The sequence below is a fragment of the Epinephelus lanceolatus genome, chromosome 17 (genome assembly GCF_041903045.1).
Source record: "Epinephelus lanceolatus isolate andai-2023 chromosome 17, ASM4190304v1, whole genome shotgun sequence".
NCBI classification, from domain to species: Eukaryota; Metazoa; Chordata; class Actinopteri; order Perciformes; family Serranidae; genus Epinephelus; species Epinephelus lanceolatus.
Window position 1 is genome coordinate 4,736,101 of NC_135750.1, and position 20,816 is coordinate 4,756,916.

A 20,816-nucleotide genomic window follows, 5' to 3' on the forward strand; every position below is an offset into this window, starting at 1 on the left:
GTTTTGCTTTACACAGTGATGAGTCAGACAAATTAGACATGGATTTTGCAGAAAGGAAAGGTACATTTGTGTTGAAGGTGAGACTGGTTGTCATCTACTCACTGTGTGTATTTATACGCTTCCTTTTTCAGACAGCACAGCAGACGTCATGGTGAAACAGGGGCCGTTCAGCCTGGATGACCCCAAGGATTACAGCGTGGATGTGCGCATCAGTGACGGAGGGCGACCCATCCAGACCAGCATCACCAAACTGGCTATCAAGGTCAGTGTGTGTTTCACATGTGAGGGTTGTGATGTACTAAACTGTTTGAGGGCAGAGAAATGTTAAAATCATTGCATGGATGATTGCACTGTGATACTGACTGAGTGACTGTTTGTTCTGTCTGTTTTAGTCGTGTCGCTGTGACGCCAGGCGGATTCCTACGCAGTGCAAAGCTGGTGCTCGGAGGATGGGAGTGAGCGTCCACGCCCTGATAGCCATTCTGCTCTGCATACTGACCATACTGGGTACGTTTAAGTTTCTTTATTTCCTTCTCTCCCTTTCCTCTTTCCTTTCTTTGTCTCTATCTTTTGGTGGAAACGTCTTTGCTGAGGTTTTCTGCACAGCTCCTCTCAGAGATCATGTGTCAGGGTTTTCATCAGGGTGATGATAATCCTTTTTGTCTTGCTAAGAGTGCCTGAAGAACTTTTCTTTTCAGTGACCATTTGTTCACCTCGAAGGGGGACTCTAATATACACATCAAAGTCTTTTTACAGGTGTTTGGGGGTATTACTGCACCTGTCAAAGAAGTTGTATAAAGCCTTTTCGTGGCTCCAGAGGGAGCTATGTTAAAGCTAATAAATTGCCTCAGGTGATGTCACTTGAGTCCCTGTCAGTTGGGGCTGAAGACTACAAGTTCTAAAATGAAAAAATAAATCTGTGCGTGGAGTTAAAAATAAGTGAGCTCTGCCGCATGCTAGAAGCTCAAGGCTACATTTACTGCTATTAGCATTACACACCTGAATCTCTGATAGACCTGTCAGTACTGGTCGAGTTGCATTGTGGGTAATTCAGACACCAGGCTTTGACCAGGAATCAGGGCATGAAATAAAAAAAGTTGATATCTCTAGGTTTCCTGCTGTATCAACTTTTAGAAAACTGTCAGTCTGACAGTGTTACAGGAATGCAATGATCAGACCATGCAGTTTAAGCCCAGCTCAAACCAAAGACTCAAAATGAGAGGAGGAAACAGGAAACTACTTGCAATGCATTGTTCTGCAATGTTCAAAAGACCTGCCGGTTCACACTAACACACCTAGATGAGATGGTGTATCATCTCCAGTCAACAACTCTGTACTTTTGTCCTGTTTTCCAGCTTTTCAGACTTATTTTGTGGCTGAATATAATTTGTAGCTTCTTAAAATATGAATGAGGATAGTGATAGTGACATACTGGCTACAGGTGCATTTGTAGTAGTGATGAAATGGCGAGATAAACAAAATGACATGTGACATAAATACATAATAAAACGCACAACCCTGGAGACAGTTCGGGTAAAATAACACAAGCTATGTTTCCATCCAAAAGTGATTAGAATCATTGGGAAATGCGCATTAAAAGACATATGAATCATTTGTGTTTCCATTAAATGTACGGACTTTGGTGAAAACTACGAACTCCGGAAACAAAACAAGTCTCGCATTCTTCTTCTACATTTTCTAGCGGTTGGCAACCAGCTTGTAAATGCATTACCGCCTTCCCGACCCGGAGTGTGGATATCACCATGGAGAGAGGTGCGCTACGTCAGACTTAATTCGAACATAACTGTTTCCATCCCCTGTTTTGCGAACCAACATTTTTTTGAATCAACCAAAACCCGGCTAAAGCAAGCGTATTTTAATTTGTGCGAATCAGGGGATTTTAATTCGAATTTTGGCGTTTCCATCATAATTTTCCGATGCGATACTTCTAGATGCGCATCTAAACAGGCTGATGGAAACATGGCTAATGTCTTTACTGGTCAAAAGGTAGGTTCGGTACACAGAAGGACAATCGGGGGGGCAAACAAATCTAATAGGGATGAGGCAGAGTCAATCAACAGGCTAAATCCCAACAAAAAAAAAAAACAAGAAAAGGACACAAGGAAACAAAAGGCTAGAACGCTAGACACACAAGGAGCAAAGACGAACTGGCACTGAGAGAAAACAAGACACACACTAAATACTGTGGTGAGGAGAAGGATAACGAGACACAGGTGAGGCTAATCAGGGCGGGACAGACAATCAGACACAGGTGAGGTCGTCAGAAGGGAGGGAAAACACACAGGGGCAGGAAGTGAAGTCATCAGAAACGAGAGGAGACGTGAGTTTCAAAGTAAAAACAACATGAATGAAATAAAAAACATAAGCTAAGAAACTTGAGCTGCAACACCAGCACATCGTAAGGATGGAAACAGAGGGCTCAGTGGGGACGGAGCACCTGCTGCAGCAAGCAAACACACAGTCTGCGGCCATTTTGACTTGACCTGCGGACTTCACTACAAGCCGACTGGCTGTTCAAAGAAATGACACACTTTACATTCTAAAACCAGCTGCTGGCGATCTGACCAGCTGAGTCACAGGTGACACCATCAGCCAGCTTGAGTCAAGCTCAGACCGGCCACTTCACACCGCTGCCATTTTTCTCTGAAACGTTCTAAATCGGTTTCGTCTCATCACAAATCTTTGGTCTGAACTGGGCGTTAAAGGTTCTGTATGAAACATTCAGTGCATTACTACAGCTGCAAACCCCTATTTGCTATGGTGGAGCGATGGAGTCCTGAGCACTGAATGTCACGCTCCCTCTGTGTGTTGTAATCTGAGCTTCTCTGTGGTTTGTTGTGGTAAGACAGTCTGGCTGCTCTTGCTTATTAGTGCATGCGTGGATCCCACTGGCTGCTTCATTGCCGCTGCTATACACTGTGCTCTGCGGCTGTTACTGCTGATATCAGGACAGCAATGTCATGGAAGCATAGCGGCCACCCTCGGTTCCTCCCTGGGTAACCCTGTTAGCTCTGTCAGCACTGTTGCCGTTGTTTGGAGAGCTCTTTCTGGAGTTAGCATCGTTAGCTGCTGATCATACGGCACAGCAAGAAGTATTCATGTGGAAAACATGGTGTTGCATGAGATTGTAACCTGTTACCTTTGACACCAGGGGTCCAGCCTCACATCCTGTTTCTGATTTTGCTGTGTTAACATGACTAAACTGTAGCAACACTGCTGTGTCAGTGTTCAGATATCGTAGTTTTATTAAATCAGTCAACTTCTAAAACATTCCCATTAAAATGTTCGCAAGATTTTGCACTATTGTGTAAAGTCAGTACTTTGTTAGGCGGCAACAGTCTGTTGACAGCAGCTGAAAATAATCTTTGTCTCTGACCTCCACTGGTTTAATTCAATTTCCCACCCTCAAGGCGAAGGTGATGGGTGTCAGAGGTGAAAACTGAACCCAGAGAGGACAGTAAAAACACTGCTTCTCACTTTGGTTCAGAGTTAAGTCTTTCCAAAGCATTGCTTCCTGTTTACTGTGCAGACACCTATTTTAATCTGATCCTAAATGATCCTGAACTCTGATTTTATGTATTTTTTTTTGTGGCTGAAAAGTAGGAAATCTGTTGGAAGTAAACAGAGCAGAGTCACAATCAAACACGAATGTATTCCAAACAGGCAGGAAAAATAAACTGCATCACTTCCTGTGTGGCTCTGGGTTTGTTTAGGGTTTACCAAACACTAATATACAGGGACAATCATGAAATGTTTGTGGTTTGAGTCAGTGAAAGAGAGCAGTAAACAGACATTTAGGAGAAAATGTGGGTTGTTTGGAAGTCTTGACAGTCTGTTAACAAACAGGTGCATACGTACTCTCTTCAACCCGCCGAGTTTTACCCTCTGAGAGGAATTCATGAAGATGGCATCAATGATGGATGCAAAACGTCGCCGGCACTGGGTGATTGGGGCATGTGCACAGCAGACTCACTTGCCCTTGCTTTGCAATAAATAAGGTTTGTGTTTTGTGGGGAGCCCGCCCCCCCCCCCTCCCTTTGTTGTTGGTTTTATGAATAATGCAGCGACGGATGTGGAAATAATGCCTGCGGTTGTGAGCTCAATATTCTCTTTGATACCTTCGCCCCCTGCTCCTTTTTTTTCTGGGGAAAAAGAGACACTTGTCATGTTGGATGAGAGGCACGTCAGAGATAGTTGGCCAAACAAGAGGGATCTGGGATGAGAAGTGCTGAGGAAGAAAGGCAAAGAGAAGAAGAACTTAAAGATAAAGAGGGACGGAGGCGGAGTGACAGATGGAAAAAAAAAAAAGAAAAGAAAACCTTATATCTCGCCTTAGATATGGGAGGTGGAGAGGGGTGAAACAGGCACACAGACGAGAGGCGAGTGAGACGGGGAGCTGAGGTGGAATGAGAGCGACTGAGTGACAGAGCGAGACAGAAAGAGGTTAAAGAAGAGAGACGCCGAAGAGGAGAATTGTGGGAAAAGCAGCAGAAGAATAGGAGTGGTAATGAGGAGAGTTTATCAGCTCTTTAGGTGCCGTCTGCTTATCAAACACCGCCAAACACTCAACCTATTAACTATTAATACACTCCTTCACTATCGCTCCTTTTCCCCTCCGTTTTTCCTTCATCTCTCTCTTCCTCTTTCTCTTTCCCTCTGGGTCTCTCCCTCTGCCTCCCTCTCTGTCTCTCTTTCTCTTTATCAAACACCCCCAACACAGGCCAGATTAACTATTTAATGCACTTGTCATTATCTGCCAGGGCCCAAAGCAATTTACCGTGCTCCCCATTCACAGACGCATTTTCTCACCAGAAGTCTGGTTTGACACACGAAAAGAAATTTTTCTCAGTCGTTTTCCTACAAAGAAAGGGCTTCTTCTTCTCTTTTTTTTCCTCTTTTCTCTCCCCTCTAAGTCTGATATCTCCAGAGCTTATTAAACTGCAGAGCATGTGTTGTAAAAGATTAATCTGTTGGTTTCCCAGGCAAACTTAAATTAGTCCCGCTCACCCTCGACTAAAAGGCATGGCTAATGCTGCCCGTTCGCTGAGAGAGAAAGAGGTTCATATCGGGACCGAGGCTCGGGGCCTAATCTAATGTCAAATGTATCCTCCTTCTCCTCATCTGTCTCCTCTCTTGATTTCCTCAGCCAAGACTTCTCCCGATTCCTTCACTTCCTCCTTCCTTCAGTCTCTTCTCCTTATTTATTTCCTTGTATTCTTTGCTTCCTTTCTCCTGTCTCCTTGTCCTAATTCCCTCATCTCTATGGCCACTGAAATTCAGGGGTTACACAAGAAAAAGAAAAACTTTGTCTTTTTCCACGCTGTCTTATCTCATTTCTGAACTTTGAGAGTAAGTTTTGACAAATGGAACCCAACAAAGACAATGCAGAATGGTTCACTGTCGTCATATAACTTATAAGTCTGTATTTTGTGTCTCTATTGTCTAAATCTCTTGTATTTCTTCGACCTTGCCTTTTGGTGCTTTTCCCAGTTCCACAGCTTTGAGCTTGAAACACATATTATGATTGCTGCGCCTATTATCGCTCGGATTTGGGCGTTACGACAAACCAAGGAAGCCTTAATGCCAGCATGTTGACAACCAGGAGATAAAATCACACAGTCTGGTGTTCAAGAGTTGCTGCCTGCCATTCTCATTAAGATTATTTCAAACAACCTTTCTGACTCTGAACTGTTTGTGTCACATGAAAGTTTTTAAATGTACAGACCTCCTCGCCCACATTGCTACAAACCAGCTTTTGATAAATACCCATTTGTGGTTTCGTACAGGAACACACAATGATCCCTGCTCTCATGGGATTACCAGTGATTCTGCTAATATCAAAAGTCTACCTGTTGTCCAGTGCATTTTCTCATTTCTTTAAGCTTCATTCTGACTGATAATAATGTAAATTCTGTAATACAGTAATATTTTCTGAGATAGTTGTCGTACTACGAAAATCTAATACCATTGCAACCCTAATGTCCACAGCACAACATGAGGCTCAGGAAAATCCAGACAGCACTGTAGAGGGTTATAACTGCTTCAAAATAAAACTGAATCAATATATAAAAGAAGCTGGCCCCTCTAAGACCGCATAGTACAAAAATTTTTTTTTCTTCAAGCCTGTTACTCTTTCTGAACACTATTAAATGATGAGACTTTAAAGGAAAAAAAAAACACATTTAACAGCTTCTAAACTGCATTTAATGGGCCAAACACACTCAAACAGACTCACTCAAGTCACGCACTCACCAAACCAGGGCTTTACAGCAGACTAGTCCAAATTATTTGAGTAGTTTATTACTAAAGCTATAGTTACAGCTCGTGAGATGGAGATCCTCAAATCGTTTTCCAGACAGATGGCGACAGCCGAAGTGCCAGACTCGAGGCTTCAGAACAGAAGTCCACAAACCAGTTGGTTACATCATAGTATCCATTATTTTTTGTCTATGCTCCTAGTCTACCGCCCCTAAAGAGGATGACCTCATTTATCAGTGCTTTCCAGGGCCATTACGAATCAGTGTTACAATAAGAAAAACCTTTCCTGATCCGACCCTGCTCTTGCTAACTTTTGGTCAGGCTTAGGCGCAGACTAACTTGATTATGTGTTGGAAAATGTCATGCTTTGGGTTTGAAATCCGCATTGACTGTCAGAGGAAAACATGAGGCGAACAGTGGTCTCTTTTCACCCGTTCAACGACCACAACCTTTTCCCTCTGCAGAGTTCGTGGCTACTTCCATCTTTACTCCCAAAGTGGCATATATGACTGTTGGAGAGTACCAGTGATGGGCACGCTTACTTACAGTCGCAGTTTTAAACATGTGTTTAACGTTGTGAAATAGTGGCAAATACAAAAACTAATTGGTTAGGGTTAGAAAAATGATTATTTGGATTATCTTGGGTAAAAGTCCTGTGTTTGTTTAACTCATCTACCACCCTGACCACCTCCATTCGTGGTTGCTCCTCATTCTATGCCACCTGACCTCCTCCTTTGCTCCCATAATGATTACTACAGCCACTAGAAGTGGAAACTACTTGCACAGATGACCTATACAGCTGTTTTTTGGGTGAGAGCAGACTGTTGCTCCTGATGGACAAACAAGAGTCCCAATTCCTGCAGCTGTTAGAGGTCTTTGTCACTTGAACATAAATGACGGTTTGGGGCATTTTCTTGTGACTTAAAGCTCTTATCCTACATTCTTCTCTTACTTTGTTTCCCATATCCACCCCCCTTTTCTCATTTTTTTCTCAATTGTTTATTTCTTCGTCATCTGCCAGGTCCAACTTTCCTTCCCTTTCCTTTCTCTCTCACCCCCCTTCACTTTGTTTTCTCACACTCATTTCCACTTCCCCTCTTGTATTTACTGAATCTGGCTTCCTGTTTCTGATGCTCCCCTCTCTTTGCTTCTCTTGTGTTTGTCTCTGGCTGAGTAGATTCATCTGAGGTTTTCACGCTCGAGGCGAACGTCTCAGACACCTTAAACCATCCGCTCCTCATTTACTCCCCTCATTCTTGCTGTTTTCTAGTCTCGATCCTTCGTTAGTGTTCCACTTTCCTCACTTGTTTCTTGCCCCCATTCTTTGTTTTTTTTTTTTCTTCATGTTTCAGTTTTCTTGGCCTAATTTTCTCTCATGTTTTTAAGTTTAAAGAACTGTTGGTTCACCAAGAAATATGACAGGACAATCTGTGTTTGTGTTCTGTCCTCAATTTTTACCAATAACTATGAATTTCTTTAAAAACAGACATACAGCTCTTAAATATTTATCCTGAGCTCATCTCTTGTTCCGTTTTGTTGACAGCTGCACCTTTTGTCAAAAATGGCCAAATCATTTTGACATTATCTTAACTTGTGTTACAGACGCAGCTGAATGTGCCGTCAAAGAGGATTCACAGATTGAATCTGTCCTAAAATAAACTTTCCTCTGCTCTTTCAGTCATAGTGATCCTGTTTGTGATGAGGAAACGCTACCAGAAGGATTCACTGGCCAGTATGAAGAACAGCGGTGAGATTCATGAGCAGCTTGTCACATACGATGAGGAGGGAGGAGGAGAGATGGACACTAACGGGTATGTAGATGAAAAATTGGAGAAAAAAAAAACATAATTTGAAGCACAGAATTATATCCCTATTTAACAGTAACACAACTTATTTCTATTCTCATTTTATGCCGTCTTTGTTATTGTTTCTCTGTACTGACATTTTACTTTTATTATTTCGCACTTTATTTCCTAGAAAACCACACACTCCGTTAACTCGCCCCATTTGCAATATTCATTTTCTTTGCTGCATCTGTCAATTTGGTGACCCATTTTACCCAAAAGAAATCATTAAAGTTTAATTGCCATCTAATCTTATCTATATTTTAATAGTATCAAAACCATAAACATTTACTTAAACCACACAAAATCCCTATAAAATATCCATAATAAGTACATCAAACTGTTTGCTGTCAAAGGATTTGATGGCTGGGTAAAGCAGTGAATGTGAAAATTAGATAAGAACGTAAACTAAAATTATTGCTGACATTTCTGTTCTCATTCTTTCTGAATGACTTTGATTTTTAAAAAGATGAAATTGCACTTCCTAGTTGTGCATTGAATATTATATCTTATAATCTTAGGTTGTGTTTTTATTCCCTCTAATAGCACTTTATCACTATAATTGTCCTTATTTTGTCATATCTAGGACAAATATGAGACAACAAACATGACACAGTTGATACAGTTCAGTTCAGTACACATTAAAACAGTTACTTATATGTTGTTGTATATGTTCCATCCTGGGAAGTTGTGGATGGTACCAGTAGAACCGATCCTTACCATTTTTCGTCCCTCCTCTGTTGGGGAACGTAACACACAGACTAACTATGAAATGTTTGTGTTAACTATTACATGCTATAGTGATGATTGGATCTTTAAGCGTTTAAAAAACATTTATGACTTTCAACCGGATTAACCGGATAAACTGCAAAATCTTTTCCCTCACTTAGAGAAAAACTTGGCAGAGAGTAGTACCAGTGCACTCTGGCAGCACTACACCCCTGCTCTTGCCTGACAAGGACTCAATGCTCAAAGCTGCTATTTTTAGATATCTCACGGAGGGAGATACTCTCTCCGGCCAGTTCGTTTTTTGTTCTGAAATGTCAACAGGTTCTCATCATATATCACCGCTTTGTCAGTGGACTTTCAAGTCTAAGAATTAAGCGTTAGGTATCCTCCTGAGTCTGCTGTTGACATTTCATCATAGTTTGGGTCTACGTTTATACAGGAAGTGAACACCAGGCTCTTGGGTGAAAGTCCAGGGTTTGTTTGACCCCCTCAGCTCCTTATATTACGGTGTCACTGGCTGCGTTTCAAACTGACACTGTCCAGCTGCATATAATGGCGCCGTGAAAGGTGCCATCCAGCTGACCAGCAGCATCTGTGGCTTCTGTGTGTGATGCCAAAATCAATGACAAGGCAGCAGTATTTGACGACTTCAGAATGACAATGGGCCGGAAATACTGGCTTGCAAACCCCGCTCTGTGGACAATAGATGAGCTGCTGTATCATTGTTAATGAGGAAATACAGCAAAAGCTGGACGGAGCTGTGAGTAATAACCACACCGCCTACATTTAGGAGTAATCTCTGTGGTAGAAACACTAAATGGATCTAGGGTCCAGGTACATGTTAGTAGAGATTACTTTTGGTTCTAAAGGTACTATCCTGAAAGTTTAGGGTGGAAATGTCTTATGATTGCAACTCCCATGATCCTGTTTTTACAGTATTCCTCTCTCTTTCAGCTACGATGTCTCAATCCTCACTTCCGCTTGCAACGACGGCTCCCTGCTCCGTCATCCTGAACACCACCCCCACCCCTCTCTCTACGCCATGGTGCAGAAATCCCAACACCACGCACAACCCACTGCATGTAAGGGCGATATGGCTGTGATGATCGAGGTGAAGAAAGACGAGGCGGACCACGACAGAGACGGCTTCCCATACGACACTCTCCACATCTACGGCTACGAGGGACCCGAGTCTTTAGCCGGCAGCCTCAGCTCTCTGGAAAGTTCCTCCACCGGCTCGAACTTGGATTACGACTTCCTGAACGACTGGGGGCCAAGGTTCAGGACCCTGGCCGAGCTGTACGGTGTGGACGCACCTGAGTACTACCATCAATACTGATGGAGACCGTCTGCTGATAAGCATATGTGATGCCAAAATACATACACAGACACACATAAAAAACAGCCATAGGAATAACCTCACACACTCACACATAGCCAAAAGCATGCAGGAAATAAACATGTTCACACACACACACACACAGACACACACACACACACACACACACACACACACACACACACACACACACACACACACACAGAACCAGGCTTTGATGCCATTTTGTTTCTTTGTGAGAGCATCAAACTCCAACAAGCTCCATCAACTATAGAAACAAGGAGATTTTGGAGAGCTCTTTTTTTCTCATGACATGGTGCCCTCTGCCTCCTCCTCCTCCTCCTCCTCCACTGAGGAGATGTTGGAAAGATTTTTAAAGTAACACCAGGACATGACGCCATGGGAGAAAGTGAGAACTAACTGCTTCACAGATTTGCAAGATTGTTGGTGACAGCATGAGATCCACACCACGAGGATGGTTTTTGTTCTGTCACAGTGTTGTGAAGTTTGACATCAGAACCCCTTTTATTCCACCTGAGAAGATCTGGAAGTCCAATCAGATGAAGCTTCACTGCGAGTCGTAGCCAATCAGAGTTAAACTTGGATAATTGATGGGTTAATCAGGTCACTGCTGGCCAGCGATGTTACTCAGTAATTCAGATTCTTTATGTCCTTTTGCATTTAGTTCATGCAGCACTATTTTGCATCCCCCTTTTTACCACCAGTGACTGTATTGCAGAGTTTTGTATGCACATGTATTCATCTACATATACCTGCCAATGATGCATATTTCTTAATGAAAAGAAATAAACTAACGCATAATTAAACATCGACACAATCAACACATTCTCACTCCCATGTCGTCAAAATGCGAGACTTGGTCAGTGGCCCTACGCATCATGACACTCTAGTGAACAATGATCGTGTGTCAATTTTTGCTGGTTTCATGCATTGTGTTTTTAAAATTAGTTTGCGTTTTCAGAGGAAATGTACAGTTTCTGCTCCTTGAATGCATACAGTCTCTTTTCAAAAGAAACTTACAACACTTCTTAAGGTTTAGGCAACAAAAGCATGTGGTTAGGTTTAGAAGAAATATCTTGATTTGGCTCAAAGTAAGTACGCTTGTTACTAACGTCACATATGTCACTAGCATTGTATGCTACACATTCTAGCATGCCACACTACGCTGTTATCAAAATAACTCAGTTGACTGTTGGTTTCACACGGTACACAAACAGCGGTTTCCAGGTGAAAGTCCGAAGTTTGTTTAATCCAACTGCTCCACGCAGACTTTCTAGCTTCTTATGCTACAGTTGACTGTAGGGTCAAAAATTCAGCTGCCCGATGTGTCTCGTACTGCCAGTAAAGTGATCCAAATCTGATGCCAAGAGCCACCGACCAAGCGTTGGTATTTAACGAACTGGGAGTGAGACCAGGTTGGCACAAAGTCTGCATATACCACAAAAGCTATACTTAGGGCCCGTCCCAATACCCAACCTTAGCCCTACCCCTACATTTGTGCATTCCTGCAAGGGGTAGTGGTGTCCCAATTCCTTTTTGCGTGTAGGGGTAGGGGGCATAACGAGGGGTAGTGGGTATGAAACTAGCCCTTCGGAGCGAGGGATTTCAGATGCTGACTTGCCAGCGAGGGGTAGACGTTGCCATGGCTACCACCGAGCAAGAGACGGGGAAAAAAGTTCATACATAGCTAACGTTACCATCGTCAGGTTGCTTGTTAGCTAGTTAGCTAGTTCGCACTATCTGGCGTCTGTCATCTGCCCTGTTCTGCAAAACTGTTGGACTTTTCACATTACGCTAACACGCCAGCTAGTATAACTATGCTGCCTTGTAATGTTAGCCGGTTAGCTAGCTAGCAGAAGTCCCCTGTCCCCTGTTTAAAATAGTTACATATGCGTGAATGTAACCGACGCGGTGACGTAGTGAGTGGTGTCCCAATTCCTAGGGAAAGATTTCAACCCCTACCCCTCGTTGCTTCATTTTGAGGGCAAAGGGGTAGTGGACAAGGGGGGTATTAGGATTGGGCCTTAAAAAGTATGTATCATCTTATTCAAATGTAAAAAATTAAACATCAGCTTATCATCTGCATATGAGCTTATTAAGATATAGTGACTAACATTGGAATTTTAATATCAATGGAAGTTTATTTCTGTGCTACTGGGGATGCAAAATGGTGCACGTTAAAACAACTTGTTGATTTTAGATTTTTGACACTTTTGTCGTTTCTTTCATACTGATGCCTGTAATCTTTTCCAACTTTGATGTTTGGTTTTTTTAGATAATTAACAAAAGGGCCATAAACACGGCAAGAGGAGGGTGATTTTATTTTTGATCTGAGGTTCATGATTTGATTTGTAAATATGTTTGCTTGGGGGAGGGTTATTGTTTGAGGTGAAAAACTTTGAGCAGCCCCCAAGAGTTTTAAGTCAAAGAGGTTTGAAGTGTTTGATCACAGCCAGATGCTGGTTGTGTTTGCTTTATCTGAAACAAGGTCGCCTCTAAGGAACTCTGGAAAACTCACGCTGTTTACTAGTCTGTGATATCCCGTAAGTTATTCTGTGATAAATTTCCTTCACTGTAATATTGCAGCAATTTCTGACATAAAATCAGTTTGACCAGCTGTTAAAAAAGGTTCAGATAACCTGCACAAAAAGTTGCAATTCTTTAAAGGAAGACACCTTAAAAAAAGCCTGTTTTCCCTCTTTTTGTTTTCTGAAACCATCCAATATGTCCGAGGAGTCATCTTCTAAGAGAGTCATTTTGTCCATTTTCCCAGTTATCATCAGCTCTGAGGAGAGAGAAGATGACACACGGACTGGAAGGAAATGGCTCCGCTGTGGCTCAGACAGAATTACAATGTGTTCCCAGGTCTTATTTGACAGAACCTATCATCACAGTTATTGTTGAGATGAAAGCCCAATTCTCTGCGGCCTACTAGAACAAAAGTCATTCAGGCAACTCAGGAAGCAGCAAGTGGCAAAAGCAGCCAGTAGGGCCGCTGTGATGGCTCAGAGGTGGCCTGAATAACTTTAACCTCTCATCCTTTCTGGCTACTGTCGGGTCACAAACTCTCTGATCTAACATTTTTACGATCTTTAGATGATTTTTAGCATATTCACAGGAAAACAACAGCATTTTTGCTCATTCATAAACAAAGCTTCAATCTTTGGACTGATCTGAAAGTATTCCTTTACTGTAGTTTGTTTCATCTTACAATAAGACAAACATAGAAAGGCTTATTGACTTTCGCTTTTTAGTTATTAGTTCCAGGATTAGTTTGTTCCAAGATACACAACACATGGTCATGGTATAAAAAGGACAATCCACCAAGAAGCAAACAGCGGTCCACAAAAACACACTCCTTGGAGCCAAACTCATCCTCATTGAGCTTTTTTTTTTTTTTTTGATAACCAAATTTTTTGTGGATTATGGCAGCAAGTAACGATTATTCAATCTGCTGGTTATTTTCTTGAACATCTGATCCATTGTTTTACCTATAAAATGCCCAAAAATGTGAAAAACCCCATGACAGTTTCAAGGTGAGCCCACAGAGATGAAGATGCTGGCTTATTTTATTTGACCAAAAATGCAAAACCCAAAGTTTACAATGAGAGGAAATAAAAAAAAAATAAGCAGCAAAACTCACATTTAAGAAGCTGGAACCAGCTTATAAAATATGTTTGGCATGTTTTGCATGAGAAGTGACCAAAATGCTTAATGGATGAGCAAAATAGTTTCCAGTTAGTTGCCGCCACAGTTGTGCTGTGGGTTTTCCCTTGCATAGATACTTTCTTGTTATCCATTTGGGTTGCCAGTTCTTAAGCACCCACTGAAGACAAAGATCCATTTTGCTTTGCATCTTGTATCTTGACGCAGGAGGTGTTGGTGGTCAGGTTTAGGCAACAAAACTACTTGGTTAAAGATCTACTGTGTAAGATTCAGGGGGATTTAGAGGCATCCAGTAGTGAGGTTTGCTCTGATGTAAAAAAAAATGAATGTCCTTATCTAGAGCCAGTGTTTGGTTTGTGAATTCTGGGCTACTGTAGAAACATGGCGGTGCAACATATCCTAAATCCAACACACTGGACCTACAACATCAAGTAACAACTGACTAAAATCTCATGTGACAAACATTGATCTCCTGGGTCAAAGTCCTGTGCTTGTTGGACCCATGTGCCCTAAACAGACTTTCTTGCTCTTCATACTATGTCTCTTGCTCTTATCATCTAATAATGATATGCATGGTTGGGTTAAAAACTCTGTGTCTCATTCCAACACTAAACAATGCATTGTGCATCCGTATCTGACACCAAGGGTCACTGACAAAGTTTTTTGACACCCTGGGTGCAGGACCAGGCTACTTTGATAATATTGAGGACATGCTGTTTATTCGCTTTTTAAGTTATCAGGAACAACTGCTCACATGTACTGTCTGACCCCTGGCTATCTGGGAGACAGCTGTCGAGAAAAGAACTATTTATCACCGACACAGTAACATTTAAACAATACATTCGGACATTTTGGCTTATGGTCTAAATGGAGGCTCTGGAGATAAATCATGGCTTGTGCCGTTAGAAGGTCATTTATAAAAGGTCATAAAGGTCAGTAGTGACAACTTATAAAGAATAGGTGGTGCCCACTCCTGTTAAAATAGGTGATATTTAAATACATACAGACGCAGCCACGTGTCCTCAGGACAGTCCCTTTGTTTTGTTTTTATAAATCTAATTTTTCATTCCATTTTATCAGTTACAGTTTATTTGTTCTCCTTTTTATTCTGTTATGTTTGGACTTGAACTTGTTTCTTTAAGACTCCGGCCCTTGTGGAATGCCATTTGATAAACGCTGGATACAATAGCTGGAAGCCCTCGCAATGCTTTCCTGTTGGCTTCACATGTATACTTAGAGCAGCCAGTTCCTCCACATCACTCTCAGTCTGTCTCTCGTTTGGCCTCGCCGTATCTCCACCACACCGCCTCTCTCTCCGTCCTCTAATCAGCTAAACCAAACACCAAAGTTAACTTCCTGTCCATCTGGGGGGTTGCTCCCGCCCCTTCCTGTCTGTGTTATCTCTCCCCCGAGCCAACACATTGTGCTCACTTCCCGTTAGCTCGGCCTGGGAAACAACCTTGGAGAGGAACAAAAAAAAAGGAGCGAGGCAAGGAGAAACATGGGATGACAAGAAACAAGAAAAAAAGAGAACAATGTGGAGCAGTGATGAGTTTTCCAGCTGAACAGAAACACTTCAGAGCAAAAGATGTGCGTGATGAAATGCCAAGACACACACGCAAGTGGTGTTAACATCCTGTTATCCTGGCATCTTTGTGTGAAGCAACACTGGGCGCAACATTCAGAAATCAATAAAGATTAGCCACGGCTGAATCTCTGAATTGATGACAGGAAACTCTTTACTTTGTTGCCTCCAAGTGGCAGAAGAAAGAAAATCGTAGCCTCTATTTATGCCTCTCTTAATTTATACATTTTAAAAGTTTGGGACAAGTGGACAACTTTTAGAAAACTAGTCTTGTGTCAGCACCTATTTCTGCTGAAGACATTTCTGCAATCCATTATAAAGATGATTTTTTTTTTAACTGGTTTTATGAGACATGTTTATGGAAAACTTTTCTGGCTGCCATCTTTTTTTGGATCAAAGAATGGAGACCCACAGGAGGAAAGATTATTTTGTCATGTCAGACCTTGAGCTCTCAAAGAAAACAGAATCAGAGTTGGTTGCAGTTCTTTGTTATCACCATTATTGTCAGAACAGCTTTTATTTTTAAAAACTGAGGATGTGAACAAAACAAAACCAAAAAAATCAGTGTTGTTAAAATCAGCAGCCTGTAGCAGAGGTGCTCCATTATTTACTTTCCTAGCAGCAATGAGTGTTGTGTGTACTTATGGTGAGAAAATCGCAGACATCCGGAGACATCTTTTTTTTTGTGCTGGAAAAATACTGACTGAAATCTGTTCCTGACATTTGTTCCAACTTGCACATTTTAATTTCCTTATTTTCCATAATTTATAGTCTTATTAACTTCTCCGCAGTGACTCATCAGATATTGCAAAACGTTTTTGAATCCATGAGGATTCCTTTATTCTGTATGGCATCTGCAAAATCAACATGCTCTCATCCCAACTTGTCAAATACTGCCGCTTTGTCAGTGGACCCACATGCCAAAATATGATGCCCTGGGTACACTTCCTGCGTGGACGATCAGGGACAGCGTATTAATTTTACTGTTCATTACATGCATACAGTAGTTTTGAAAATAAAATTAAAATGTGGGTAAAAAACCTTAAATCATGTGTTGGTGAAATGTAACCACATGGAGGGAACTCTGCACCACCCTACAGAGGCCTGGGCTAAGTCCCCCAGTCCTAAAACCCTAGAAATGCCTCTGATAACTGTACTTACTTTAAGTCAAACCATGACACTTATTTAAAAACCTATCTATGGACTTTTGTTGCCTGACCTTCAGAAAATAATAAATATTAAAAAAAAAAAGAACAGGGCTTAGCTTTACAATCTTACAAGAAGCGAACATGGGCCTCATGGGCGAAAGTCAGTGGTTGTTGGACCCATCCGCCACCCCTCCTGCCCGCCCTGATCAGACTTCTGTCCCCTCAACTTTTGTTGTTGTCCGATGTTCTTCCCCCCGATGCCGCTGGATGCCGTTAAACAATAACGATCACTGGCCGAGTATCATGCCGACGTGAATGGCCTTTTTTTACCCGTGTCTGATGCCAGAAGTCACTGACTAAGTACCGGTTTTCGTCAACTTCAGAGTGAGACTGGATTGCGCTAACATAATGTTATGTCAGGTGACATACATCATGTGACGTGAGTCGCTAGCATGCTGCACATACTTACACACTATAATAGAAAATCTCGCTTGACTTTTGGTTTTCCACAGGAGACAAAGAGCGGGCTCACGCAGGTGAAAATCCGAGGTTTGATTGACCTACCCAGCTCCCCTCCCTCCTGCCCTATGCAGACTGTCTCACTCGTTATGTTGACAGTAGTTGGTGGTGGCACCACAAACTGCCGCTGCCCAGTGGGTATCATGTCATCAAGAACGGTGCCTCAGTGTGTTAGCATCTGACACCGAGATCAGCTGACAAAGTATTTGAAGAGTTGGGAGTGAGAATGGGCTGTCAAATTCACCATTAACAGTGACGCCACTTTGTCGAGTTGACTTATTCTATAACTTAAAATGTGCCATTTTTATTTCTAATTCATTGGCTATCAATGGTTGTGTGAGAGCATCGGTCTATTCTATCAAACAGTGAATCAGTTTGGATCCAGACAGTGAAAATAAATAAATCTCTCAGGTTGGGATTCAGGCACTAAATACGTTTTTCACAAACGCCCCAAATATATTGAAATCCTAACTTTAAAAAAAAAACAGACCTTTAAGTGATTTAGCTTTAATTTCATTTGTGTATCTCTGTTACTGAGGGGTGAACACTTTGAGTGAAATGTACATAGAAAAAAGAATGTGCCTAATAGTGATTTTTCTCTGGCCTCACCTTATTGATTTTTAGCTTATGTTACTGTATTTAGAAAACTTGACAAATCTCTTTTTATCACTGTAAAAAGTAACAATATACATTTTTTTTACTACAAAAGAAAGACAAGTGTTTGAGTGGCTGCCTGAGTGAAGATGTGACTTTCTGTTCGTGTGTCCACTCGTGTGTTTGTGCGCTTGTGATTGTACCCATGTACATACACACAGATGGTGTCAAACCAATTTTAAAAAAAAATTGAGAGAAAAAAAAAAGAAACCACATAGAAATACATTTTGGTGTAAATACAGTAAGGGTCTTCAAGGGAGCAACATGTGCCTTTATTCTTTAAAAAAAAAAATACTGTAATTCATTTTTTTGATGGCAAACATAATGTTTTCTATATTGTTTTTATGGTGTAAAGCAACTACTTTTTATTACCTGACATTTTTGTAAGTGTAGAATAAAAATAAACACTCAAATATGTTTCTGTTGTCTCGTGTGTAGTGTCTTGACGTACAACACTTTTGGAACGTAGCGAAGAATTAATTAATTAGGGTCCGGGCAGCTAAGCTGCCAGGGCACTATTGTAATCCTAGGTATTCTTCTTTCTTCTTTCTTCTTCCGAAATCATACTTCCCATGGGTGAAAACTCACCAAACTTTGCACAAAGGTCCAGTCTCATGCCAGATATCCTCAGCTGTAAACTCAAGCCAATAGTCCTGATGGTGGCGCTACAGCAACCGTCTAAAGTTCAAAACTTTGAAAATTCATAACAAATCAACCATACGTGCTACAACTTCACAACTTTCATCAAACTGAAGAAAGAAGAAAGTTTTGTACATTTAAACCTATTAAAATTATGAAGTTCATCACTTTGTTTTTTTCAAAAACTGTAAAACTTCTTAAACCTATCTCATCCCATAATTTTTGCTCAATTGACACCAAACTTGCTACAGAGCATCTTCAGACTGTCGTACAAAAACTACGTTTCTCCGTTTTTTGATTTATCAAAAATTGAACCTACAGTGCATCAAAATGTTTGACTTTAAACGGTACTGTAAACATATACATGTAAATTCTTGCTAAATAAATCTTCAATGTTCATGAAAAAAAATGACAAAATTCTAGAGTCATGGTAGATGATGTGTGGCAAATTTCAGAATTTTATCTCAAAAACTGAATTTTTGACAGCATTTTGAATTTTGCTCTAATGTGAACAATTGGAGTCAATGTAAAAATGGTAAAAATCAGTTTTTCACTTATGGAGCAAATCAATCATTGTTACAGACAAATTACCAACATCTCCATGCTGTCTAGATGCAATATGTGTATTTTCAGATTTTTGTCTTAATAACTGAATTTTTTACAGTGGTTTGAAATCTGCTTTTCCATGCACGGACAGCTGCTAAACCTGCACGTCTGGCTTAGTCAATCTGTGAAGCTACACATGAATTGTCACTGACTAATTAGCTCAGTGAGATAGAAATTGATTCTTAGTCTCAGAGGTTGTGAATTCAAGCCTCAGTTGATGCAAAAGGCAGATTGTGTTGCTAAATGTCTTCCAATTCTTCTGCTTGTTGCTCAGAATTGCCTAAAAATGCCCGGACCCGACCCATCGCTGCGTAGCAGCTATAATTTAATTTTTGTAATCTCACACTGCGCAGGCACGTCACAAAGCAGCAAGCTAGATTGAAAGATTGAAAAGCTTACCTTAGCGGCTGGAAAAAATCCCATCATTTTGATTCTGTCAGGTGAAGAGATGACAAGAACACCATTGCTGCAGGTTGGCGTACTAAAACTCTTTTCACTGCGAACAACACGTCCTCAAACCGTCGGTCCGAAACACCTCAGTTACTACGACTGACAACACAACAACGTGAAGCTCCAGGAACTACACCCCACCAAAGGTGAGCCCTTCTCAGCCGTGGAGGTCGGCTGTAGCCCTGCACTGGCTAAACAACCAAAACTGGATTTTACCTGTGGACACCTGCAAGCTGCAAAGAAGTAATGAAGCTTGTGGCTGGATATATTGTGGATGAAATGCTGCTCCACAAGTGACTCTCCGTCTTTTTTTCAGAAAATACGGGTCACAAGCAACTGAAGACCCCTATTTGCATGCTATCTAGCCTTAGCTACACTTACCCACGATTACCCTGACATCACACAGAGTCATAGGTAGGGACTTTGGGAAGATACGCAATTACCAATTTTATCAACACATTCTCACTCCGACCTCATCACGTAATGACGTTTGGTCATGGACATTTCACATTCAGATACGACGTGCAAGGTACACTGGATGCATTGGTTGTTGATGTTCTGGGACACCGTTTCAAGTTGAGCCTGTTTTATGAATTGTCTGTTTTCAGAATACACTTCTGTTTTCACAGGAAATGTACAGTTTGCATACAGTCTCTTTCCTTCAACAACTAACACAGGTGGTTACATTTAGTCAAGACAAGAACATGGTTGGGTTTAGGAAAAAAGAACAGGGATCAGCTTAAAAATCTTAAAAACTTGCTCTCTTAGGATTTAGTTGGTGTTTGTTGGACACATCCACCACCACTCCCACCCACCCTATTTGGACTCTGCCGTCTTAACTTTTCTTCTTGTCCTGCCTCCATGAAACTTTAATGGTGACCGGCTGTGTATCATGCCAACGCTTAAGGACGGGGTTTTTTTGTCAGTGTTTTACGCATCAAGTCACTGATCATCGTCTCCTTTGTTTGTGCAATGGTTGAAGCACTTCCTTTGTGCCATATATGCAGTCTTAATTTCCCCTGGAGATCGTACGCAGTGGAGAAACAGAGCTGCTTAGTGAAAGCGAGGCCTATACGGAACCAATCTAAACTCTGATGATGTCATTATTCTATAGCATTTACATTGTGCTTGTCTTCAAAAAGTAAATATATCAATTCACAATAACATTAGTTTCAAAGTAATTTTAAAAAACAATTCAGGGATTTTGAAGGCCTGTCGAGAAACAGTAACATCATGTGCTTTCATGGCAACAACCCTCCGTCCAGCCCATAGAAGGAGAAGGTAGACCGTGCTGATAATAACCCAACAATAGGTCGGGTCAGGTTTTTGATTTGTCA

General features: G+C 41.4%; 1 protein-coding gene across 1 annotated transcript in view; it reads left to right on the plus strand.

Annotated features, from left to right (window-relative positions):
* The window catches only part of cdh5 (cadherin 5), a 49,200-nt gene extending 38,868 nt beyond the window's left edge, over positions 1 to 10,332 (plus strand). Inside the window, exons 12-15 of the mRNA XM_033611230.2 lie at positions 132 to 262; positions 393 to 507; positions 7,958 to 8,090; positions 9,807 to 10,332. Of these exons, the coding sequence (XP_033467121.2) occupies positions 132 to 262; positions 393 to 507; positions 7,958 to 8,090; positions 9,807 to 10,191 (764 nt within the window). The 3' untranslated portion in view covers positions 10,192 to 10,332. The remainder of the gene's footprint in view (positions 1 to 131; positions 263 to 392; positions 508 to 7,957; positions 8,091 to 9,806) is intronic.
* Positions 10,333 to 20,816: the final 10,484 nt, after the last annotated feature.